The sequence below is a fragment of the Chlorocebus sabaeus genome, chromosome 24 (assembly GCF_047675955.1).
Source record: "Chlorocebus sabaeus isolate Y175 chromosome 24, mChlSab1.0.hap1, whole genome shotgun sequence".
In the NCBI taxonomy this organism is placed as follows: Eukaryota; Metazoa; Chordata; class Mammalia; order Primates; family Cercopithecidae; genus Chlorocebus; species Chlorocebus sabaeus.
The window spans coordinates 36028474-36056066 of NC_132927.1; the positions used below are offsets into that span (position 1 = coordinate 36028474).

Genomic DNA, 27593 nt, shown 5'->3' on the forward strand with positions numbered 1-27593 from the left:
TCCACCCTTGAGGATAATTCACAAATTCACATATAAGAAAAGACTATTGAATCTCTATTGACCATATCGCGATGGGTGTAGCCCCGTGGGCTACACCATCCATACAGTGGCCTGAATTATGTGGCTTTGAAACAAACTTGAAAATATAGAGGACTCTGGAAGTACCACTTCACTCCACTGAACTCCAGCCTGGGTGACAGGGTGAGACTCTGTCTCAAAAAAACAACAACAACAACAACAAAAAACAACAACAAAAAGAAAAAAGAGACCCTGGAGCTAACATGTGGATTAAACCATTTTGTTCAACATGGTTTGTTGCTTACCTTCTGTGATTTAAAAATCTGAAATGCAAGCTTTAAAATCCACATTGCATCCATCATTCAGTTATTACCCTCTTTCAACTTAGAAACAAAAAATTACATGCAAAAAGGTAGTTATAGTGCTTCAAATGTCATGCAAAATGGAACTACTTTAAATATGCCAGTCCCAGGATATAAAAAAAAGCATAAAACCCTTATTTAACTATGTGAATTTATTCTCCAACTGGGCATGTGATAAATGGTTTTTATAGAATGTTATGCCAATCAATTTTAAGGAAGAAAAATAAGATGCAAAATTCCCATCTCATAACCAAATGTAAGTGGTAGTGCTTTGTACTGCCAGCTTCACCTGCAGTGTACCTGCAGACACCTGGTTTACAGAATTAGACTCCAGTCATTTGCTCATAGGAAGATAGAAGTGACCAGGTTGAAGAGAGCAGGGAGCTACTCCCATCTTACATGGTTGTGTAATTACCTTGAAAGAACAGTATCAAAAAAGTCACACACCCTCATGACAATGCAAGGCAATAGAGGTTACATAAGGAATTTTTGCAGAGTAAAGTACTAACACTTTCTTTGGCCACAGACTTACCTCAGGCTGGATGGAGAATAAATCAGGTCTAAAAGAGCTTTCATAACAGGCTAAGGATACTCCCAGTAATCTGAAGCCGGAGAGAGAATTCACTCCTCACAAACTCCCCACCCACCACTACTATCTGGTCCATCAGGGACATTAACTCAGAAAGACTCCAGTAGGCAGACCTTTGTTGGGCAAAATTTGTTCCCTTTCCTCTATAACAGTTCTGCCATTTAGGAAATAGAGAAGAGGCTCACAAGCATGTTTTGGGGATGAAACATTTTTTTCTCTTCTGAGTAGGACTGGTCCTACAAACAGGTCTCCAGAAGCAAAAATAAAAAATAAAAAAGGGACTGTGCTCTAAAGCTTCTCTCTTCTCTCTATCCCAACCCCAGTGACACTGTCTGACCATTAGAAATTCATTCCTTTGGCCTAACCGTTTTCCATCCTCAAAGTAATTGTTGCCATCTTTTTTTTTTTTTTTAATGCAAAGATGCTAGAATAGAATAATGCACTAAAGATTTGCTTGTCCTTAACAACAAAATATGAATGAGTTCACCAAATGATTTTTCTTTTAGAAGAGTTTGTTTAGAATGAAGCACCAAAAGCTATAATCCTTTTCAGGTGGGGAAGAGGGATCTTTTGGAAGACATAATCTGCAATAAACCCTGGAACTCAGAGTAGAGGGCAGAGTGGGAGAACAGGGGCTCTCCACAGAAGCCCAGCAGCTCCTGGGTTGAATGGATTGTGGAAAATAAATTAGGGGTAAGCCTAGGCTAAAGGTCTAAAGCCTGGGCAGCAGGGCTGAAGGTCTTTGAGGGTCCAGGGCCTCCAGGTATTCACTCTCTTTGTGCAGGGGAGGGGTAAAGGGGAATTAAAAGGAAACTAAAGCATCCACCACTAACTGAAATGTTACCTCTTACACATCTGTTTTCATCTATTGAGCAGGAGTTAAGTGCCAGGCTTTGTGCTGGGTGGTGGCGATATAAAAATAAGTGAATTATACAAAACAAACACACACTCACACAAATGGATAAGAAATAAATGGTAATCTGTTTTATGATGCCCATACACATTTGGAAACAAATACATTATAAGACAGCATGATTTGTGCTGAAGGGGGCACTCCTTAGTGTGAAGGAAGATGCTTACCCACTTGTGAGATGTGAAGGGGCTCAGAAGAGCCTGAAAGGAGTTTTCAGACAAAGAGAAGATAAAATTTGCTATTTTCAAGTGAATCCCCTCTGAATGAATTGTTTTATACCTGGTAGAAATGGCATGCCCTCTAGGGAAGCCTCCTAAATCTCCAACCACGAGGCCACCTGCTCAAGAAGTCTGTGAATGCCAGGCACTTCATGGACTTTCCTTGAAGAAACTGTGGGCAGAAAGCATTAACTAAGTAACATGAGTTTGGTGTAGAGTCATCTCTTAGCAGGTTTTTCAATTGCTTGCTAAGATTGCAGGAGGTTTCTAAGAAGGAGGTTAACAAAAGGACTGTTATCTTGAAACAATAGGCTGTTGATTCTGGATACTTTGTAACAAGATTATCTATTTACATTGATTCTGAAATGTTCAAAGCACTTTCATATGTTATCTCACTGAAACCTCAAAATAAACTCCATTATATAGGTATGTAACAGGTGAGGAAACTAAACCTTTAGAAACTTGTAAAACCACGTTTGCAAAATTATGACTGAGACAGTGAATGAGATCTAATTTAACTAACTCTATCTTGCTTCTAACCTCCAAGCTGTCCTTGTTCATTCCTAGGCATAGGCTCAACTAACTTTAGGCGAAATTTAGTTTATAGTTTAAACAAAGATGGTAACAGCCCTTTCCCAAAGCGCACTTCCTTCTTGTCTGTGAACTAGATTGCCTTTTAGGACTAACATTAGCCATAAGATGAGAAATTATGGTTTAGGAGTCATGCAGCAGGAGGCTACAAGATTCTGACCCTCCCTAAACTGCTCAGTGCTTGAGATATTTTGCAGACCCTGCACTCGATGGATAAGCTGGTCCCACTCAGATCAATAAACTGGCTCATCTGATCTTGTGGCCCCCACCCAGGAACTGACTGAACACAAGAAGACAGCTTTGACTCCTTATATTTCATCTCTGACCAATCAGCACTCCTGGCTCACTGGCTTTCCCCCACCCACAAAGTTATCCTTAAAAACTCGGCTCCCTGAATGCTCAGAGAGACTGATTTGAGTAATAATAAAACTCGGTTCTCCCACACAGCTGGCTCTGTGTGAAGTACTCTTTCTCTATTGCAATTCCCCTGTCTTGATGAATTAGCTCTGTCTAGACAGCGGGCAAGGTGAACCCCTTGGGCAGTTACAAATTTGGGGGCTCATCCAGGATTGCTCTTGTGACTACCTGCCTATGATTCAGTGGCTCCTCTCCAGTGATGGATCCAGAAGCCAGCCCAAGTGGCCTCCTGGTTCTCTTGGACCGGGGGCTGACTCTGGTATTCTTTCAACTGGTGTGGCACTGCTGACCCAATGTGCATGGGTTTAATTGCAATGGAGAAATAGTCCTGTGGAGATGTCCCTTAACTGTTGCCTTATCACAGCGTGACTGTAGTCCCATGGTGGGGTGTCTGTCTGTAGCCCCACTGCAGGGTGTCCAGATTGGTGAGTATCGTAGGTGCTGCCAATGCCTCCTTTCTTTTCCTGACTGGTAATGTAGCCCTATGGTGGGTGTCTGTAGCCCCATTGTGGAGTGTCTGTTTCTAGCTCCACCATGGGGTGTCTGTGTCTGTAGCCTCATTGCAGGGTGTCTGTTTGGCTCCTGGGGGGGTCTCAGTTGCTTCTAACTAGTATGAAGAGTCCTGGTTTGGGAGACTTCTCCTCAATCAGGAAGATTTCGAGGAAGTTTCTCAGACAGAGAATAGGAGGATAGTTTGGAAGGGATACTCTTGGAGTTCTTGGTTAGGGATCTAATTTGGAAGGCCTTCTGTCCATCTCCTCTTTGTGTGTCTTTGTATATGCGGAAGGGATCTCAGAGGGGGTTGCTGATGGAAATCCAGCAGGACTAACTCAGAAAACCATCCTTATTTGGTCACATTCCATGAGCCCTAAAGAAGGCTCAACAGGCTTCTTGGGGTGACTATCTGCTTTTTGCCTTGCCCAGAGACCCCACTGTGAATTACCATTTGGAGGTCATCTGTCCTTACCCGGAGTGGATTAAAGACAACAGGGACCAAAGGGAAAAAGTTTGAGCTTTTCCAGGCCGATACTGGGTGCTGAAGAGGTGACTAATGTCTGTTTTGTTATGTGTATTTTGCCAGGATGGAAAATGTTAATTTGGTTCCTCATGCAGCCTATTAGGCAGCATCTTGCAAATTAAGAATCTTGCCTGTGGCTCCATAAAACAGTAAAGGGTGATTTTCTCTTGTAAAGTGGCTGGAACCCCACTGCTATAGCACAAGTGAGCAGGGTCATCAGAAGCTACTCCATTCTTCTGGAAGCTGCAGAGAAAGGGGACCCAGAAACCTGGTATGCCAGCAAAAAGAGTAAGAAATTCTTACCAGCCAAGTTTCTGGTCTCTCTCTCTCTCTCTCTCTCTCTCTTTCTCTATCTGGGTAAAACAGTAAACTATTGGTCTTCTCTGCAAGGGTTGGATTAATAGAAAAAAGGATTTGTGAAACTAGGCTTAGGCTGTAGCAAATGTTGTGTACTTTGTGCTAAAAAATTGTCTTTCTGTATTCTGTAATGGAGAGAAGGATATCGCAGGATATAGAATGTGGGTTTACAACCCCTATAAGCCTGCTTTTCAAGCCAGCTTGGCAGGCTGGTCAGTTAACAAACTTTGCTACAGGTCCCTGAAACCAATACTGTATAAAATTTCTCTGTCTTGTTTTGTGTCCTTAAGAGGTTAACCTTGTGACCAGGTGGGGATACTTTCTTTTGGTTTCCACCATCCAGAGGACAGGAATTTTGGGGTTCATGTCATAGTTAGTCCTAAAAATTTTTCTTGGGCAGTTAAAAGCTTTCCAAGCTTGAAATTGGCTTCTCTAGGCTCCTTCTGGGAAAAGCAATAGAAGCTGCTCAATGCTGCATAGCTCAGTAGCTACAGCTTTATCTTTTGATGGTGGCCTGGGTTCAATTGTTGGCTTCTGGAATAATTCCTTTCTGGTTTATTTGTGTAATTTTGCCATTTATTGAGTTCTTTCCCCCCCATTCATAGCTTCTAATTTCCTCTCTTCAATTTTCCTTTCTTTGAACTACCTTGCGGAAATTCTAAATCTTGTAAAACAATAAACTGTTTACCACGTCTTTGAAGCACCGAGGAGGTTACCTTTGGTAAAGTTCAGAAGGTAAAAATATTGGCTACTTGGCATAGCTAATGTCAGGTAATAAGAGATTTGAAAGGATTTCTTTTTTAAAGAGCACTATGGTTCAAAGTCAGTTTAATTAAAAGTGGATAAACAAGCTATTTATTTATTTATTTATTTATCATTTTTTGACATGGAGTCTCATTCTGTCACCCAGGCTGGAGTGCAGTGGCATGATCTCAGCTCACTGCAACTTCTGTCTCCTCGGTTCAAGTGATTCTCTTGTCTCAGCCTCCCGAGTAGTTAGGACTATAGGTGCACGCAACCACGCCTGCATAATTTTTTGTATTTGTAGTAGAGACAGGGTTTCACCATGTTGGCCAGACTGATCTTGAACTCCTGATCTTGTGATCCACCTGCCTCGGCCTCCCAAAGTGCTGGGATTACAGGTGTGAGCCACCGCGCCCGGCCTATAAATATATTTAAAAAGTCTTTATGTTTTTCTCTTCTTGGAACTTGTTTTTCTGGAAAAAGGTTTTTTCTTCTCAGTCGACTGTGTTATTTTTCTCCATTTTTTTTGTCTTGCTCCTCTTAATGCACACACGAGAGGCCCTGAGATAACTTCTGGTAGCCTGGGACTCATTGGGAAAAACAGAGGAGGCACCACAGATCCTGTTTTGGAAAAAAAAGCCTCTGTTTTTCTCATAAAACCCAGGAATTAAAAGCACATAAATCCCTCTCAAAATTAAAGGCTCTGCTCTGTTTTGAATCGTGTTATCTGATGGTTTTGAGTTTTGGGGGTATCAGAAATCACTTCATATTATGAAAATTAGGTAGGAAACATAAGGGATGGCTAATAGTAGTTATGGAGGGATACTTAATGCTTTGCACACTTCGATCAGAGAAGCATGCTCTTGGCAACTTGGAAGATAAGAAAAGGTCCCCACCACCTCCCACTGGGAGATAAGACTCCCAGGAGAGATGGGCTGATTACAAAATGGGCTGATTGACTTTGCCTTGCCTTGCAATAAAATGCTGGGTAGAAGCATTGCGCTGTCTTCTCCTGAGTATTTTCCTCCTTTTGGGGATCCAGGATCCAGTATAAAATGGCACCCTTAATTTTGGGGATCTGTCTTTGCCTTCAGCTGCTTATATGCTGCTTATTTGGCCCTAGAAATTCATGTTTTCCTGGTCCTGCTCCTCCAAGGGCTCCACCCTGAAGCCAGTTATCCAATTAAGAAACTGGCAAATGAAAAATTTCACAAGTGCTCAATCTCCTGTCTGTGTATTTATATGTGTTGTATGTTTATATATAAAAAAGCTCTAATTGGCTTAGAAACATAAGTGCTTAAATCAAATATTTTGTCAGAAAAATAGAAACTTTAATGCCGTTTTGTTCACGTGACTTTAGGAATCTTTTGGGAATAAAGACAGTTGTAAAGATTATTGGCAAAATAAAATGTCTTGAAAATGTAGACATTTGGTCTAAATAAAGGTCAAATATCAAATTTGCTAAATGCTTTAGGGTCAAGCTGTTTCTTTGACTTTTGAAAATTGTTCGATTTACGTCCTTTGGAGCAGATTATAGATAAGGCTTGGGGACATACGGAAAGGAGTCCAATCTTATCTTCGTTTCTGTCTGATGTCCTAGGCTCCACCCTTAGTACATAATTAAAATCTCTTATCAGATTTTTCACTAAAAATAAAAGTTGCTAAGAGTTAACATTGTAATATGAAGTTGAGGACCACTGAAGAAACAGTTTTACATACAAGGTATGTGGGGAATGCGTTTTTGGTAAAAGATTGTAAGAAGGCATGGGAATATAGCTTTTGTTAAAGGGAATGTAATTTTGTCTAGTTCAGAGGGTTTTAAAAATTGTCTGAACCTAAAAGAGTAACAGAACAAAACTGAAGGCTTAAGCAAAGTGAAAGCGTTTGTAAAGGGTTAATCTTGTAAAAATTCTGTGGATATAAACAAGTTGGCTCATATTTAAAAGAAATTATTTAGCTTTTTTCCTTAGATTCAAACATTAAAATCAGCTGGGCATGACAGCTCATACCTGTAATCCCAGCACTTTGGGAGGACGAGACTGGCAGATTACCTGAGGTCAGGGGTTTGAGACCAGCCTGACCAACGTGGAGAAACCCCGTCTCTACTAAAAATGCAAAATTAGTTGAGTGTGGTAGCGCATGCCTGTGATCCCAGCTACTCGGGAGGCTGAGGCAGGAGAATCACTTGAACCCGGGAGGCAGAGGTTGTGGTGAGCAGATATTGTACCGTTGCACTCCAGCCTGGGCAACAAGAGTGAAACTCCATCTCAAACAAAACAACAACAACAAAAAACATCAAAATCATACTGATGTGGGGCCTGAATCTGGGCCCATGTGTCTGAATAATAGGGCTTTCTTAGAAAATTGATCTGCTGTTTAACGGAAAATTGTAAAGGGTTCTAAAAGGTTTGTGAAAATCTTACCCTATGGTCAAACTAATTAAAACTGAATAAAGATACAAAATTTTATCTAAAAACACTAGCTTTAACATTAATGGTGCACTAATGCAAACATGAAATATGTTTTTCTCTCTTTTAAAGACAATTTTTATGTAATGTTAAAAGATAATAAAAGGGTTTTGTTTTCTCCTTTGGGTAAATGGCAGGGAATAAAAGGAGGAAAGAAAGAAGAGAAGAGATGGATTTAGTTGGCCTCATGCTATCTTCATTGCATGTTGTTTGGAAAGCTAAGTCTCCTCTAACAGAGTGAAGATTTTTCTTTTTTAAAGAATTTTTGGAGTTATTATTTTGGCCAAATGAATTACTTATGGTAACCTGGGATTCTAATTTGTCATAACCAGCGTTTTAAACCTTTGATATTTAACAAACTTTCCAACATCAAATTATAAATTATATCTCTTTTTTACCTAATATTTTAGATATTAGGTCCTCTAAAGTCCAAAAATAACATTTGGCTTATTTAGTACAAAAATCATACAGAAAGCATTGTCAAATATGAAATGGTGTTTGGCTTTCTTTGGTCTATATTTGTGAAAATGTGTTATTGGTATATGCTCTGAAATTATGTGAAACTCCTATAATTCTAATATAACTTAGTATATGCTATCAGTAATCATAATAATTATTATGTTAACAGACTGTGTGCCTCAGAAGTAAGAAATTTTCTTGTCATACGTGTCTTTAACTGTGGCTGCCTTAAAATATTTTTATCATCCACAGACAATTGTCTTGTTTTGGTAAAAATTGTTTTATAATCAACTATCAAATTTAACAGGTGCTCTTAAATGCAGGATTCTAATTAACAATGCTGGAGATTGTGACATTAAAATAGAGGAAAATGTTTCAAATAGAAGAGTAAGTGGTGCTTGGTTTACTTTGGATTTTATTTATATAAATGTTATTAGTATGTGTTCCAAAATTATGGGAAACTTCAATAATGTTGATATAATTTAGTGTACATTATTAATAATTATAATTGTTATGTAAAATTGTTGTATGCCACAGAAGTAACCAAAATACCTAGTTAATTATAGCTTTAATAGTGGCTATAGACTTTTGTCATCCACAGACATTTTGTCTTGCTTTGATCCTTTTCAAAAGGCCGTTTATAATCAGATATAAGACTCTTAAGTGTAGTCTCAAATAACTCTAAAAATTGTGCTATTGAAAGAGAGGAAAATAAACTTTTAGGGCTCTCATGGAAAGTTAATGTGTTAAACATTGCTAAACCTTTTGTTTTCAGAGTCAAGAGAACCTATTTCTTTTGAGCTATTTGCAACTTTTAACAAGTGAGTAAAATACACTCCTGTAAACAAAATTTGGAGCACATTTGTTCCTCTCTACCTAATTTCTCCAAAATTTGGAAACTATTTGTGAATATTATCAATTTATGGAAGTATAGTTAATTGCATAAGTGTAATAAGAATCTGTTTTCTTTTCTAACAGGACACAAATGGAGAAACTGGTTATTTTACCAAGGCTTTAACTGGAATGGCATGCTTCCTTTAAAGAATCAAAGTTGACTTATAAAGCCAATTAAAGCCCGTTGGGGAATCTGGTCTCATATCTTGTCCACAGAGTCCCTGTACAAGGTTCCTGACCTGTGGTAAGTAAAGAATGTCATTTTATAACAGGCCCAGGAACCCCAAGTTGTCTTGGGACCTCAAGAGAAGAGGAATTTTTTCCCACCTCATAGGTATTAAAGGGTACAAACCTATTGCTGGGCTCGGCTTTTAAAAAGTATTATCTAAAGTTCTTCATGGAACAGAGTTCTATCAAAGCCAATTTAAAAAGCCTACATGAAAAATAATTACTCTTGCTGTACTTTATGCAAATAATCAGGCCAAGTACAGTAAGAGTAAAATTTATTTTATAAACAAATCATTTCTCTCATAATTTGTTTTTAACAAAAATGGTGACGAGAGAGAAAAATTATAGTTCAAAAGAGAAACTATAATACACTGTTGTTAGCTGTTCTTGAGTTTTTTTCCTGCAGTTTAAACTAAATTCTAAATTCATTGTGGGTTAGAAGTCCCCAAACTAACCCTTTCAAATCTTTGCTTTTAAAACTGTGAATTGTACTCCTCATCTTAGAACTCATTATTTACCTTATACTAGGCTGTTCACTTAAACACTGTAGTAAAACCATAAATAAGAGTACTGTTTTTGCCACGCAAGCCTTGAAATCCCAGCCAGGCCTATATGAAAACACTCAGATAGTTGTAAAGCAGTTCCACTCTTCTCACCTTGGGGTTCACTCCCATTTCCACTCATCCCCTGTCAGCAGGAAGAAGCCAGAGCAGTCAACAGTCTTTTCCCATCTTCACAGCCTACTCCTTAAGATTAAGGTGTTATAAAACCCAAAGGGAAGGATTGAAACCACCTTTGCAAAATTATGACTGAGACAGCGAAAGAGATCTAACTTAACTAACTCCATCTTGCTTCTAAACTCCAGGCTGTCTTTGTTCATTCCTGGGTGTAGGCTGAACTAACTCTGGAAGAAACTTGGTTTACAGTTTAAACCAAGATGGTAACAGCCCTTTCCCAAAGCAGACCTCCTTCTTGCCTAGGAACTAGATTGCCTTTGTAAGACTAACATTAGCCATAAGATGAGAAATTGTGGTTTAGGAGTCATGCAGCTGGAGGCTACAAGATTCTGACCCTCCCTAAACTGCTCCTAAGATCAGTGCTTGAGATATTTTGTAGACCCTGCACTTGATGGATCAGCTGGCCCCACCTAGATCAATAAACTGGCTCATCTGATCTTGTGGCCCCTACCCAGGAACTGACTGAGCACAAGAAGACAGCTGTGACTCCCTATGATTTCATCCCTGAGCAATCAGCACTTCTGGCTCACTGACTTCCCCCAACCCACAAAGTTATCCTTAAAAACTTGGCTCCCTGAATGCTCGGAGAGACTAATTTGATTTACTCTTTCTCTATTGTAATTCCCCTGTCTTGATGAATCAGCTCGTCTAGGCAGCAGGCAAGGTGAACCCCTTGGGCGGTTACTCTTGTATCTTGGCTAGTTAATAGGAGAATCAGGATCAAACCGTAAATCTGATGCTTTTTCCAAAACAAAATAGTTGCCTCTCTCACATTACATGTTAAATGTCCCCAAAAGTTATGTAAAATTAGTTTAGGGAAATCTGATTATATTTAAAACTGCTTTTATAGAACTAGATATTTTAAGAGAAATTTCTTTGGGTAAAAAGTCGTTTCAGTATTAAAAAGTTATTGATCACCTATTATCTAAGTAAGCATAGGAATGAAGAAATCATAAAATCTGGATCCTGCTTTTAAGGAACTTTAGGTCTAGCTGAGAAGACTGAACAATCTTTTAACAAATGTTGTCTCAATGCCAACACATCTTGTACTGTTGTAGGTGGCAAAAGATGAATTTGCGGAAGAGATACTACTAGAATCGACGTAGAAAGAGGATGTGGGGTGGAATGTGAGTGTGGCAGACAATTTGTTAAGGAGATGGGGTGGATAAAAGGAAATATTAGAAAGGATTAGTTGACAAGAATGGTGACTAACTGTGGGAGAAACGAGGAAGAGCTAATTAAGGGTGAAAACAACATTTCAAAGCTGGGTGATTGAGTAATTAGTATCACTGCCAAAAACAGGAAATCTGAGGGTGAACTGGTTTGGGGAAAAACTGACACTTGTCTTTAAATCTCCGGATTCTGACATGATGACATCTAAGCAGGGCATTCTGACACAGCCTGGGGCAGAGATGAGATCAGAGATGAAATGAGGCTGACAACTGCACACACTACTAATTGTTTTAAAAGCTTAGAAGTTGAATGACTTGCTCTTTAGGCTCTGTCACAGTAGCCCTGAGTTAACATGGTCCTTAATATCATATATCCAATGATATTCAGATGAATATGTACAGTAGGCCATTGGAAATGCAGGGCTAAAATTTAGTACAGGAGGCTGAATATTTACTTTTGGGTGTATTCTACGTGGATATGATGACTGCAGCCGTGAGAGTGGAGGAAATCTCCAATGGGGTGAAGGCTAAGGGATGCAGTCTAGGATGAAACCAAAGGAATAAGTGGGTCCATAGAAAAGAGAGGTCCACCTGTTAGAACGGACACCACAATAGTGTAGGTTATGGCAGCTAAGGAGAAGGACATTTCCCAGAAGAAAGGGGTAAGTAAGCTACAGTGTGGAATGCTGTAGACATAACAAGGAAATGGAAATGTAGAAAGGACCACTGGATTTGGAGACTTAAAGGAAAGTCATTCATAACCTTGCAGGGGGCAGTGTTAGGAGTAGTGGGGATGGAAGCCTTATTGTAAGGGGCTGGGTGGGGGGAAGTTCAAAGTAATAAAAAAGATGGTAGTTTGGGGAGTAGTAGCAACAAGTAAACCTTTAGGTTGAGCAAAACCCAGGAATGTTAGTGGGAAGGGAGGGGTGAAGATTTTGGAAAACAGATTTGCTGAAGCAAAGTCTCCACGAAGGAAGGAAAAAATGGGATTAATCACAGTTGTTTTCAAAGAAGGAAGAAGAAAAGAGACAGGTAAAGACAGAAGGACATTTTGGGAAGTTATAGGTGTGGCCACAGATATGTGTTGAGGTGGAACGGAAATAACCTCAAGTGGTAAAATAATATAGCGAGGGAAATTAACTTGAATTTTCCTTGGAAAATGAGTCATGAGGTTCCCGAGACTAAGTAGATTAATGGTGGGACTTGAAGAGGGTACAAAAAGTCAAGGCCTGCATTGTCCAGTACAGTAGCCCATGAATCACATAAGGCTACTGGGTGTGTGAAACAGGGCTAGTCCCAAATGAGAAGTTCTGTAGTGTCAACTACATACTGGATCTTAGACTTAATACAAAAAAGGATGTAAAATATCTCATTAATGCTTTTTGTATTGATATGTTGAAAGGCTAATACTTTTGATCTATTAATACAATATATAATCAAAATGAATTTTACCTGTTTCTTCTTTTTAATGTGGCTATTAGAATATTTATATTTGTGGCTTATATTCCTATTAAATAGTGCTGGTTTAGAAAAATACAATAAGGCTTCAAAAAGGAATGAATAAATGGACTGCCAAAAAGTGAAGAGGGCTTGGTTAAAGTCAAGGGTTTCTTGGGGATCCATTCAGTAGAATTAGGTGCTGAATGTTCTGATCAACGGGTGGTGGGGCTGGTCCAGGGCTGTGAAGAGGCAAAAGGAGCATGATCAGAGGACTCTAAGGTCCAGGAGGACAGAAATGAAATGAACAACCCTAGGGTTCAGGCTGGAAATGGGAGAGTGGCAATGGCCATGTGTGGTCAGAGTGCCAGGAAATGGCCCGAAGTTCTGATGATTCAGCGGGAAGGGTAGGAGGTGATGGATCAGAGTAGAGAATTTCTGCATTCCAAATCTGCTGTGTAAATGTCGATTTTTCACATTTTAATTTTGCTTAGAGTGATATCAACTTGTGTAGGAAGCTTTATAGTACCCAATCCAGAAAAGTAGGTATGTGAATAAAGTTTCCTTAGAACCCAAGTAAGAAAAATATAACTCTGTTACTGGAATGAATTACCCCTAGTGGTCTTCTGGTATAACAAAGTATGATCAGCTTTTCTCTTTTTAATATCCTCCTAATGCAGAAAAGCCAGGCAAGAGTTTCAACATTTGAGTATACATTAACTAAGAATACTTACTAGGGCAGGCATATTACTATATTGCTTTGCCAGTTGTAAAAATTAAAGCTACTTTGCTAAAAACTGAGGAGAAACACATTGCCTTTGAAATGAGAGATCAGTATGTCCTGTCAATCTGAGAAATGAACTGGGCTTGGTGATTATCATCGTCCTCAAACCACAGCTATGAGCACACACACTGCAGCCTGCCTGGGACTGTCTTAGAATAAATTTGGCCAAAAGTGAAGTGGCAGATTTGAAGAATTCTAACATCAAATGTTGAAACCAGTGATCCCTTTATTTCTAGAATCCAATCAATAACAAAAGAAGAATAACAGAAGTGATCCAAGGTTTGAATTAACAGCTAAGTGGAAATTAAATCCTATGTCAAATTTCTAGAAACTCCTTTGCCATAGTCCAAATTTTTGTTTTGGTAAAAATATTTTAAATGCATTCAAATGACCCAATAGTGGCTACGGTATTCAGAAAGTTTATTAAAAATGTATGAACTGAAAAGACAAGTAGTGCAGCTATTTATATTTTATTTATAAGGCAAAAAATGTGATATAAGTGGATAATATGAAATGGCAATAAATTGTGCATAATTATTTGGATTATGGTACCATATTCTTAACTGTGTAATTTTATTCCATTTTGGTCCAGAAAATATTTCAGGCAGCACTACACCACTTGCTATCTGACAAGTTAATGTTACTTTTTCAAAGGTCAAGTGAGGCCAGGCCCAGTGGCTCACGCCTGTAACCCCAGCACACTGGGAGGCTGTGTCAGGCGGATCACCTGAGGTCAAGAGTTTTGAGAGCAGCCTGGCCAACATGGTGAAACCCTGCCTCTACTTAAAAAAAAAAAAAAATATATATATATATATATATATATATATATATATATATATCAGCTGGGCATGGTGGCACATGCCTGTGATCCCAGCTACTTGGGAGGCTGAGGCAGGAGAATCACTTGAACCCGGGAGGTAGAGGTTGCGGTGGGCCGAGATCAAGCCACTGCACTCCAGCCTGCACAACGGAGCAACAGTCCATCTCTAAATAAATAAATAAATAAATGCCAAGTGAGAAAATGTGAGAGGTTCCTGTTCATTAATAATATCAGCATTTCAACAAAAGGACTGTAGAAAAATGACATGCTGTTGAAATTTATTTACTTTTTAGCAAGCTTCCAATGATTTAACTACAATAATTGACTACTTTGTGGAGAGAGTAAGAAGGCTAGACAAACCTCAGTTGTTTCCAACCCAGGGTCCAAAGCAGTGATTAAGAGTCCGTTTTTTTCTGACTGATCTTCATGAAGGAAACAAAATATCACCACAAAATGTTAACAAGAAAAAATAGAAGTAATTTTTCCTATTTTAATCTTCCCTCGTTTGACATTAAACTGGAGAAAGAAAACAGAAGTAGATGTAATAAAATACTTTAACATAGAGACCTTCAAAGATGACATCTTCTACTCATGAGTTTCATTTACCAAGATAGGATCCCACATCAGTTGAAGGTTCACATGGTAATCTAGGAGCCCTGAGCCCAGAGGGAAAACTGCTGGCAGGGACTTTTGCTAGTAAGACACCTATGATTTCATTTTCCAGGCCCTTCCCTCACACCTCCTAACTACAACCTATGTGACTGTCAAGAGAAAAATGCCAACACTATTTCTAGACTCTTAAATAATTCTGTGGATGTTTTGAAAGGAAAGACACATTAAGCCTGGTGCTTGCTATAGATAGTAAAAGAGCATAGCATTTAATCCACCACTTTAAATGAGCTTCGGTGGAACAAAGGAAAATGAAGGATTTGAGTGTCAAAGCCACAGCCAACAGCAATCTCTGCTGCTTTTCTTCCATGAGAGACAAAAGGAATTACACTATTCCTGAATGGCTCCTCCTCGGAATGGACTGAAGGCAAAAACTACTTTATCCTTATGGAGGGCTTAACATTTTCCTTGGTTAGAAATGAATATGATTCCTGTTTGTTAGGTCTAACCACTAGGACTAGAACATTCCCATTCTTTCCAAGCTGTCAGGTTAACATAATGATGTGTAAACCCGTGGTGACCATGGTGGGATAGTCCTGCCCAGGAAGTGAAACAGCAGGTCCTGAGTATTTTAGACAGTTGGGTAAGCTTCTCCTCCTCCTAGACCTCTTGCAAAGCCAAGGCTCACTTGGAGGGATCTTCACAGGATAACCGGGATCAAAGGAAGAGATGGTCACAGGGAGGAAAAGACAGGCTTTGGGAATGTGATAGTTGAGGCATGAAGAAAGAATTTTGAGATACTCAAGAATGACTATCTTCATGTACTTTTTCTTTCTTTAAGCTTTTTGACCTCCTCAAAATACAAATTGTTCATTTGGTCTGTTGGTCATCAACCATAATTAGCTACAAAATCTTAAGATCATGTCACCCCTTCTTAAAACCCATCATTGTAGTGGAATAGAAAAGGACCACGAGATAGACAGCTGTTGGTTCCTTTTTTAAAAAATGAATACATTTAAAATTTGGGCCAAGATGATAACAGCAAAAATAAAAGACAAAAGGATTGATTTCTCATTGTACCTCTGTTCCATTCAATAAAATATCATGTTCTTCTTGATGCCAATTATTACCAAATTTGAAATTTGCCAATCTGCAGTTTGGTGAACTATTTCTGAAGAAAGGAGATAAAATATGACCACATTTAAAGCATTTTCTTTGTAAAATGGGTAGAACTGCGATACATTCTAAAAATTAAAACTTGTAGTTGTGAGTTTCATTTGTTCAACGTTAACACCAGCTTTATCAAAGAGCTCAAGAGTAATGCTGAAATTATGCTTTTTCCTTTGGCAACATATAAAATAAGGAAGAATTTAGAATTTTATTTCATGAAACAATAAAATAACTTTGCTCGGCTTGAACTTAAAGACACAGCTGAAACATATTTTGGAAAAATAGAACACTATACTTTTAAGTTTTAAAACTCCTAACAATCTTCTAATTTGAAATATATGCTGTAAGTTTGGAATATAATTTTAATTATCAAGATTTTAAAGTAGTTAGAATTATTAACTGTCACCTAGGCAGAAGATGGCTTTTAAACAATCATTAATGTCAAATTCCTAACCTTCAAATTATGAGGCAGCCATATTTCTTTGAATGGCTGTGTGTCTTTTTTTTTTTTTTTTTTTTTTGAGACGGAGTCTTGCTCTGTTGCCCAGGCTGGAGTGCAATGGCGTGATCTCAGCTCACTGCAACCTCTGCCCCCTGGGTTCAAGCAATTCTCCTGCCTCAGCCTCCCGAGTAGCTAGGACTACAGGCATGTGTCACCACGCCTGACTAACTTTTGTATTTTTAGTAGAGATGAAGTTTCACAATGTTGTCCACACTGGTCTCGAACTCCTGACCTCAGATGGTCCACCTACCTCGGCCTCCCAAAGTGCTGGGATTACAGGCGTGAGCCAACTGTGCCTGGACTGTACTTTCATAACAACTAGAAAGGTGACAGTGTATCAACAATACATGGGTGCAAACATGCACACAACTTAAGAGGAGGATGGGAAATTTGCCTGTGACAAACATTTAATTATTTTAAAAAGTGCTATTCTGAAAGCTAACCACTCAAGGCCTAACTCATAACAAATCTGGTTTTGTTGGATTCAGTGGATTTTAGAATTTAATTCTATTATAAGGTAATTTAAAATATATCAATTTTTTCACATTCTGTTCCAGAACATATTAACTGGTCTAAGGATGAGAAATAATTGTGTACAGATTATGATTTCAAATATAAGGCAGGGAGAGAAGGAGGGAAAGAGAGACTTTTTAAAAATGATGAAGAAGGAAGGGCCTGGTAACTATAATGGAAGATTTCATCCATAATCCCTATTGATATATAGTAATCATAATACTTTTATCGTGGAACAGTAGGATTATTGTTTTTTAATGAAAGAAGTATTCACAGAAATCTGAGAAAAATAATAGAGTTGAAGATGTAAGTTTAGATCAGCATTTTTGTCAACCTTTCTAACCCATAATGCATCTTTAAAAAAAATGTTGGACACTGCAGAGCGTCCATCTGTAGGTCTAAAACTGCAACATGTAACTAAAAATGATTCAAACCTTTTGATGTTTATCATAGTCTTTTTCTCAATTTCCAGGAAGGAAAAGCTCATATAATAAAGAAACATGTATCTGAAGTTTCACAATTCTTTCAATTTCATGTCCACTTCTTCTGTTAAATTATTTTAAATACTTTTTGTAATATATTCAATCTTACTTTATAAACACTGTTTTTGTTGCCTACCTAGCCCTTTAGTTTCATTTTTATGCAATATCTAGATAATATTCAGCAAATCTTAACAATGATTAACTTTGAGTGGTAGGATTTTGGGTAATTAATGGCTTTATTTGAACCTCTCTTTGTACAAATGAAAATGTTCATAATGTGCCTTCCTCATTTTTAGAAAAAAATAAAGCCATTATTCCCCTCCCAGAGCTCGAAATATTTCCTTAAAAAGTTTCTCTTGAAAATGTTAATACATTTTGAAAAAGAACTTTATTTTTCAATGGAGTGATTGATTACCTACATTTGGGATATTATCTGCATAATAAGAGTTTGGTTTCACTAAGGGGGGAAAAAAAACCCCATCTCCCCAGCTAGGGCAGTTTTCCCATTGGATCCCATAAGAACCTTCAGAGCCAGGCAGTTTGCAAATGTTAATACTTACATTGTAATATTTGTGCAATATTTTAATAATAATGGGTCTAAAAATGCTGATTTTGATAAAAGGTGATATTAGTCTGCCTTTATGTGTATGTGTAAAATGTCTTTCCCAAATACTATTCCCAAAGGCATGCATTTTTTTTTCATTTACTGTAGCTAAAACAGATTATTTCCTCTGTGTGTTCTGGAATGCTTAGCTCTTTAACGTTTCAGACTAGCTCCTTTCAAATAGATTATCCTGAAGTGTTTCCATGAGCACTGTAGACCAGCATAAAAGTTTCAAAATATTTTGTAAAAAAATGATTGCCTTTAGGTTATGCTCTCTGGAAACTGTTTCATCTTTCATCAATAACTTACATTCTGGCAATCTGTAACTACAAAATGCTGCCGCACAGAGTAAAGTGGGAGGTGACCTTTAGTCCCAGGCACACATGTATCAATCCACCATATACGACTAAGCATCGTATCAGGTGAATTTGTTCAGTACAGTGAAGTCTGGGGAGAAAAAATGATCTTTAGAGAACAAACAGAATCCTGTGAATGCATGGTTCTTATCAAATTTTGTTCCCCTAGTATAACATCATTTGGATTTGGGTAGTATAGTAGAAGTGTTAAAAGTATAGGCCTCACGATCAGAATGTACTGTGTTCAGAACCCAGTTACATCCTGGGGCAAACTGCTGCCCCTCTCATTCTTAAATCCCTTAGTTACCTCCTTTATAACATGAGAGTAACAAAAAAAGTCTCACGGAGGCTTAATTAAAGCAAGTATGTAACAAGAGCTTAGGATAGCAACTGGCACATAGCTAATATTTACAGAGAATTTAGAATGATGAACTGATGATGGTGGTGATGACAGTGACAACCATGGTATAAACTGGTCAAGATCACGGCCTTGCTGCTAAATTTTGCTGTATTTGTAAAGATTAGAATGTCTGTGAAATATCTCAGATGAGGTAGGTGAGAGTTCATTTTCTCTAACTTAGCGTTAGTAAGATAGGCAGTGAGTGCTGAGATGGGAGGAGTTATGGATTTGAAGCCAAGACAATCACCTTTTACTACACAATTTGCTACCAAAAAGCCTTGGGCAAGTCAGTTAACTTCAGAGCCTCATCATGTCCAAGAGTAAACTGAAAAGCTCAAATGAGAAGACATGTGCAAAATGAAGACTTGTAAATGTGAAGGGGTTATTAAGCCCATAGAATCACCATTACATAGATAATTTAAACCTTTAGAAAAATCATTGAGGAAAAAGCCATCAACCTCAGAGGCAGAAGGTAGAGCAGTGGGAAGTGAGGGTCTCTGGAGACAGCGCAGGCTTGCAGCCAGCCTCTGGCATTACTATCTGTGTGCCCTTACCAAAGCCTCACGCATCCCTTCCAAATGAGGACAATAATAAAACTTACACCGCACAGGTTTTGTGGGGACTAAATGCAGTAATTCAAACAAACCACTCAGTAAGAGTCCTGTAAATAGTAGGATGGTACTGATCTGTAAGATTATTATCTATACAGGTGTTTTATTAGGTTGTCATTTAATTCTCATTTTGTTTTCACTGAGTAGAATGTGCTTTGATTATTAACCAATACTTGGTGGTAGTATAACTTTTTAAAATTGGGAAGCAGAATTGGTGTGATTTGGTATATATAAGGAGGACTTTAGCCTCCCTTTCTTTAAACATTCTTTTCTGTAGCTGAAATTATATATGTTGATAAGGTTCCTCTTGCATGTGCACTACAGTGTTTATAGAACACTATAATTAGTTTCAGTGGAGTCTTCATGAAATATTCAATCTGCTGCAATTTCTCCATGTAGTATTTAATAACACGAAGAAAACCGAAAGCTCGCTTACTTCCTTTCCAAGTAAAACTTGTCCCTCCTAATCCTTCTGGAGGACATCATCAACAATGCTGCACTGACTTTTTTCCACTGCATTCACAGCTGCTTCTAGATCACACGCATTTTTTTTTTTTTGGTATCCTGGACCTCTGCTGGTCTATGGGTTTGGCTCACTAAGAATTATTACACACCAGGCCGGGCATGGTGACTCAAGCCTGTAATCCCAACACTTTGGGAGGCTGAGGCAGGAGGATTGCCTGAGGCCAGGAGTTTGATACCAGCCTGGGCAACATAGCGAGACAACGTCTCTACAAAATAATAATATTCCAGTGACTTCAACCGTGGTTGCATATTAAACTTACCTAAGGAGCTTTTTAAAAAATATGGATACTCAGCTCAATTGAATCAGAATCGCAAGGGGTGGGGCCCAGGCATCCTTTGTGGTTTTTAAAGCTTCCCAGGTGATTCTAACAGGCAGACAGGGTTAAGAACAACTGTTTTTGATAATAAGGGAACTAAAGGGAAGAGGATACACTAAAAATGCTACACCACCACCACCACCACCACAACACCTCAATGTAGACTCTGTTAAGGTTAAAAGTTCTCACAGTGAGGAGAAAAAAAAGGAATAATTCACTCCTTACAATTTCTCTTTTGTGCTCATAAGTCCTCCCATCCAGTTACTTACTAGTCAATTTTCAAGATAATGGATTTGTTCCATCTGACAAAAGGAAATCAGTGGTACTGAAGACTACCAAAGGTCGCTGAGTATAAACGATTCTCAATGATCTTCAATTAATCTTCACAAGTAGCCCTATCTCAGAAATGAAAAATTATTTCGTCTTCAATGGCGAAACTATGACATTTTGTGTTAATTTCTAATGATAAAAGTCCATGTGATTTTTTAAACCTTGGAGACATAAACTGAGGCAACCAAGTCAAAAAGCATAAGATTGTGATGAAATAGATTAAGATATTTAATTCAGAAGATTTTGTGAATATCTTATACAAATAGAACAGAAAACCTGCTGTCTTTGAATATCTACTTTTGTTAAAAATACTAGAAACTCATAATCTTAGTCTAAAAACCAGTGTTTATGTCCAACTAAATTTGATATTACATCAAGCTGTAATTGTTTGTCAGGTGTGTATATCAAATAAACTGGATGGGTCTAAACACAGAACAAGAATAAAATGTTACAAAATATTTTCACAGCTGCCTTCTATATTGAACATATGCTCTTCCATGTAATTGTCATCATTCTTCAAAACATTGAGCCTCAATTGCCATACATTTCTTATTTACTGGCTTTTAAATTTATCAGCTCCATCGATTTACTTTTGACAACTGTATTTCCAGCACTCATATAATCTGAAGTAGACGATTGGATTTTATGTCATTGCCACCCAATCCAACAAACAAGAGGCAAGGTAAGTAGGCTTTTAATTCTGAGATTTATGTTTACTTTTTCTTAAAATATATACCGAAGCAAAACCCCACAGGGGCATTAAAGAGGAAAGGACGCCCTATCCTTCCTGTGATATAAAATTACAAGGGGGAAGATGCCAGGTTTTTACAGAATCAGCTGCTGCTCCAGAGTATTCTTGGTCTCCTGAGGGATGCTGCAAAACCCTGCAGGTTAAATTAAACGCGCCTTCTTCAGAACCATCTTTGTTAAATATGAAAAGACACACTACCTCCGACAAACACCCAAGTTACTACACACAATTCATTCTTGCAAATTATCTTTCTCCTCATACTCTGTAACTGAGCAAGGTGAATTTTAATGTAACAAAGGAGAGATGGATGTGTGAAGTGTGAGGCTGAATAAAAATGGCTGAAAAGCAATCCAAACGAGGCTGGAGGGTAGCCACACCCAGTGCTAATATGGACTATTCCAAAATAAATCTGTTATACCAAGGGCCACGGCACTGTTTCGTTCTTTCCCTCCATTTATTTCACAGATACCTATTATTAATAAATACTAGTCACAGGTTACTCCAATGACAGAAAAAAACCCCAAATATTTCAAAGTGAACCATCCTAATATGTGACTACGCCATCATATTTTCAGGATTTCGAGAGCTAGTCTGCATCTCTACTCTCCTTTGTGTGATCACAAATAATAACCCTGAAATGGGTGTGTCCCTCTTAAAAGGATGCACTCCAGCCCTCTCAGTTAGTGGTTCTGCCAGGAGATTTCAACCTTAGGGCAGAAATAAATACACTGGGATGCATGAAACAATAAGAAAGCACTTTAACTCCGGCGATTAGGAAACATTAAACAAGTACTGAATGATCCACAGATCCCAAAAGAACTCCCAGAGGAGGCGACTGATGCATTATTTAAAATACCAGCATTACAATAAGAAAACAAAGGGGTGGGGGTGGGGTTAAAGAAAAAAGAAAACAAACAACAACCAAGCACCATCCATTTTGATTCTTGAAATAACAGGTTTACTATCCCCCAACAGAAAAGCTCCGGGGTATAAAGCATGCACCGGTCCCACAGGTGAAATGATGCACAATGGATGAGTCCGGGTCCCGGGTTTCCCGTGCGCCTCAGGCATGCACTACTGAAATAAAGAGAATACCCTGACTTTTCCAGTTGCTCCACACACAGTCCATCTTGGTGGAATCGGCAGTGGCCTGCATCGTGCGGGCTTTGGGGGCTCGCCGTGTCTCTCTTCGCGGGCGCCGAGCGTGCACTCACTGATGCCCGACTGCTGCGGCTGGGCTCGCCGTGGCCGCGCGGATGCGGAGAGACTGAGCCTGCACCAGGCGGCGCGCGGCGAGGGGCGGGAGCGTCGCTGCCGCCGCAGTCTGCGCGGCCGGCAGCGAATCAGCGCTGCGCGGCACCGGAGCCGCCTGCGCGCATGGGGATGCGAGCGCCGCTCGACGCGACAGCGTTGCCTGGGCTGCCCAAGGGTGCTACCCTGGAGACGGGTAAAGCGGTTCTGGCCGGGAAGGCGCTGACGCGGACAGGGGGTCGGAGCTTTGGGAGGAGGGGAAAAAAGGCTGAGGGTGGGGGTGAGACGAGGGGGACTTGGGCTGTTCCTGGGAGTTCTTGACTCCCAGAATATGCGAGGTGCATATTCTAGAAATTTCTGAGAAATCCAAGAAACGTGCTGGACAAGACCAAGTCAACGGCATCATAAATGTCAGGCTTGCAGCATAATGTTCCCCAATTGTCGCCACCGTTTACCTTTCACTTCTCCCTTACCTCTTAAAAATCTGGACTCAATGAATTTTAATTGCCTAGAATCTTACGAAGAATTGCCAGATTCTCTCCTTCTTTTGGAATACTCCACAGATATCCAAACCTTTGTTGGCAAGAAACAATCATTGGAGGGAAATCCTACTGCTCTGTCCCAGAGGGCTGGTGTATTTCTTGGGTTACCCCCTCCTCTGTTTGTGGGTTCAGGGAATCCATGTCAGAATGCAGTGCCTGTAGACCCCAGACCAAAGCCCTTGGACTCTGGTATGTGGAGTCATTGGTTAATGCAGTGACAATCCAAGGGTATCAGTTGTGGGGACGTTCAGACAGAACTTAGGGAAGCAAAGGGCATTGTCTCAACAGTGTCATCTTTAGGATTGACCACTGGGGGGCAATGGAGGTGGGTGGTGTGTATTTGGGAGATAAGGCTTTGGTTTCCAAGCCCAGGTAGTCAAGGATGTCAGGAGTCCCCAGTTAAAATGCAAACGTCTAAGGAAGGAACAGAACAATGGGTGGTGACCTACTTTTTAAATCTTACCATAAACTACTTTATCGGAACATACATCAAGACCCTGAGAGAATGGATGGGATAAATGTATTTTGATGAAGAAAAGGTAGAAATAGGACAGAGAAAGGACTGGAATGTGGGCATTGTCTAGAAAAGAAGGTAGTGTTGGAAGAGGTACCTAGAGGAGACAAGACACTGCATGAGGACAGAGGATGCCTTGGAGATCATGGGAGCATACAGAAGGAAGAGTTCCGAGGGAGCAGGAACAAACTTTCCACTTCATCTTGTTGTAGCACGGCCTTATCCATTACAGGGTCTTTTTCATAGAGGAGTGGAGCCTTCCCGATTCCTCTACAGTTCCTAGAGGTGTTCTTTCTCAGATCAAAATGTACATTTGCATACCCCACACCAGCAAGGGCCTAAGGACAGAAATCTCAAGGTTATGCTTGTAGACATGATTTATCATCTTTCATTTTAATGAAGCATATACACTTTAAAATACGATCTTTGGGATCGTGTGTATTCTTTTCAGGATACAAGCTTGTGGAGAAACCGAATGAAGCTTAACGGGGTGTCAGAGCTCCCACAGGGTTGATGGGAAGGAACAACAATGACCACATTATTACAAAGCACTTTTCACAATGACCTACTCTAAGGATATTTTCGTGATTTTTTTTTTTTTCTATTTATATTCCCTACCTTTCCTCCCTCCTCCCAATTTTTTTCATTGCCACGTCATTTTCGGGAATTCTGTCAAATACTGAAAAGACTGGTATATATGATGACAGCCTGATCAGCACCGAATTCTCACTGCATGATATGGGGACAAGACTGAGAAGAAAGGAGAGGGTAGCGTAGGGGTTGCCTGGTGGGCTCTTGCTGCCCTGGCTGCTTTTCAGTTGGAGGGAGATCTTTAGAGCTGTGGCCACTAGGAGGCACTGCCAGTCCAATGATAGCCCCAGTTATCCGCCCTAAGTCCCGAAGGTGCCAGCAGGTACCTTTAGTGATGAGTATTGTGTCCACATTACGGGAAACTGCCGTATCTGACAGTCTGTATAGTATATATGGCGAATACACAATGTTCCCAATAAGGAACAGGGAGAAGCAAACTCTCTTTAAATTGGAGGATACATTAGGTCAGACTTCCTGGGCCAGGCATTTTCATTGACCATAAAGTTGACCTTGGGGCCAGGTGCAGTGGTTCACTCCTGTAATCCCAGCATTTTGGGAGGCTGAGGTGAGTGGATTGCTTGAGCCCAGGAGCTCAAGACCAGCCCGGACAACATGGTGAAAACCCATCTCTAAAAAAAAAAAAAAATACAAAAAAAAAAATTATCCAGGCATGGTGGCATGCACCTGTAATCATAGCTACTCGGGAGGATCACCTGAACCCAGGGAGGTTGAGGCTACAGTGAGTTGTGATCGCACCACTGCACTCCAGCCTGGGTGACACAGTGAGACCCCGTCCTTGGAATGTCAGCTTAGCTGAAAGACCACATTATTTTCATTTACGCTAAGTGTGGAGAAAGATGTTGGATGGCACACAAAAAACCCACTCTAACAGTTTGATAGTTGAAGGTTGAGGAAGTAAGGTGGCTATTTCACAGACAGATTCACACTAGTGAAGTAAGAATTGGCAGGCTTTAGGTTAATGTGTAAGTGGTAAGAGAAACATAAATGAACTTATTCGTGGAAAACCAGGAATCACCTGTATTGTAAAAGTTGGCTACATGGCCCTCAGCAAGTCATTTGTCATCTCTGGACCTCTCAAAATTATAATACAAATAACTGGACGCTTTAGGTGTTTGTCATTATGAAATAATAAGAATTTATTTCCCATAATCATTGTAAGTGGGTGCTTTCTTTGCACAACTGTTCACACAGTATTAATTGAAAGCTCTTGCCAAGATCAAAATGATAAAATGGGTAGAAAAGATATGTAAATTTTCCTTAAGTGGTGAAAGAAAACAGAAAGCAAAATAAAGCTTGCTAAAAGCAGGCAGGAACTGCCACTATCTTTAAACCAGTAGAGAACAGACGGGCTTTATCTGCAGCCAGCTTAGAACTTGGTTAAGGTGCTTGCCAGGAGAGGAAGTGATTTCTTTATTTTTCAGGATGAAATCATGCATTAGACAGTCTGTTCTCAGGAAAAGCAAAATAGTCAAGTTTTGTAATCTTATCCCAGGTCAAGATGAATACTGAAGGCTAGCATTCCCAGAGGGGTTTTATTGTGTCTGTCTCCTCTGGCACTAGAATTTTACTGATGGGAAAGAGTGGCATCTGCATTGATACATTTATTCAACAAATATTTATTGAGTACCTGCTGTGTACTGGACACTGTTCTAGGCATAAAGCAAAGTTCCTACTTTATATGCTGGTGTGTATGTGTGGGCAAATAATAACCAAAAAGGTAAATATGTAATATTCATTTATGGACAAGTATATGGGAAAAATAAAGCACATAAAAGAGGACAGAGTGGAGGTGAGGTAGAAATTTGCTATTTTGTAAGGAGGGTCAGCAAAGGCCTGGAGCAGACACCTAAAGGAGCAGGAGATGCCATTAAGATATATGGGAGAAGAACATTCACAGATGCACTGCATTTTCATGACAGAATGTAATAACTGGTAAACTATATAAGCATCTTCACTTTTTTCTTGTACTGAGAAATATAGCAATTGGAATAAAAGGCACAGAACCAAAAATATACTTCATTATGATCAAAGAACACTGAGAACTCTGTGCCATATGGAATAAGGAAATTTTAAAAGGCAACCAGTTTGGTACATAACCCGCTGTAGCAGAATAATGCATGAATATGGAGATTCAAACAATAGATTAGCACATGTTATTTGCCAGGTGCTTCTTCATGTGGTATATATTTAGTTGTTACAAGATCCCTATGAGTTAGTGTTTACCCTCGTTTCGTGATTCATTTATTCATTTGATCTACAAATATTTACAGAGCCCATACTAAGGACCTGTCTCCATAAATACAAAGGGAGCTGCCCACTGGGAACTTGAGTCTAGAGGGGGGAAATTTTACACATAAATAGATAAATACAATCAACTAACAGACCTATGAGCATGAAAGAGTGGGTACACAAAACAGAGAGTGGCTAGGGAGAAGAACAGGTTTCAGGAAAGGCTTTAGAGGTAGGTAAAGTTGAAAGCTGAGTTATGAACAAGAAATAGCATCATCAGTTTGAGTCATGGGGATTTCCTGTCAGACAGAAATGGAATTAATGGGAAACTTAATTACAGAAATGTGCAGGGTCCAGATCATGCCAGGCCTGAGTAGTAATACTGGCAGTAAATGAGGGAGACACTGAAGGGTTTTGAGAAGTGGACTAACGTGGGAACTTGAATAATTTATCCAAATTTGCAGTTTTCCAGAATTGATAAGTTCTAGGGTTATGAGAGTCAGTCAGCCTTTAGCAAGACAAATAATAAATCAATACCCTAACCCACATTATAGTGAACATGTAAGGCATCAAAGACAAGGAGAAAATCTTAAAAGCAAGCATAAATCAAAGGCAGATTACCTCAGAGAAACTGTTAGACCAAAGCAGTCTTTAATAGAACCAGAATATAATAGCTTGAGAAAATAATATCTTCAAAGTAGCAAAGGAATGTAATCATCATCTTGAATTCTATACCCAGCAAGACTAACAGACCTTTTCAAATATGTAATCAATGAGAGAATTTACTAATTGCAGACCCTGAAGAAAAATCTACCAAAGGTGACACTTTAGGAAGACGAAAATTGAACCTTAGAAATGAGTTGCATGAAAAAAATGCTGGACATAAAAATTGTTAATGGCTAGCTTGAGGATTTATAAAAGAAAGGTAAAACTAAAAGAGGAGACAAAAACAGAACATCAGGTGGAAAAGAGTGGGAAGAGTAAAAGCATTCTACAGTCCTTTCATTGTTTAGGAGGAAAATAGAAATACCAACTGTAGACTTTGGCAA

General features: G+C 39.2%; 1 protein-coding gene across 3 annotated transcripts in view; it reads right to left on the bottom strand.

The window, feature by feature from the left end:
- The window catches only part of RTN1 (reticulon 1), a 264816-nt gene that overhangs the window by 11449 nt on the left and 225774 nt on the right, over positions 1 to 27593 (bottom strand). The window contains exons 1-2 of one of the 3 annotated variants that reach the window (XM_037984072.2): positions 22492 to 22588; positions 2162 to 2272 (exon numbers count right to left, since the gene is read on the bottom strand). The exons of 1 other annotated variant lie outside the window; for it this stretch is intronic. In XM_037984072.2, the coding sequence (XP_037840000.1) occupies positions 2162 to 2177 (16 nt within the window). In that variant the 5' untranslated portion in view covers positions 2178 to 2272; positions 22492 to 22588. Of the gene's footprint in view, positions 1 to 2161; positions 2273 to 22491; positions 22671 to 27593 lie in introns of those variants that run through there. One more of the 3 variants, XM_007986832.3, reaches the window with a different exon arrangement.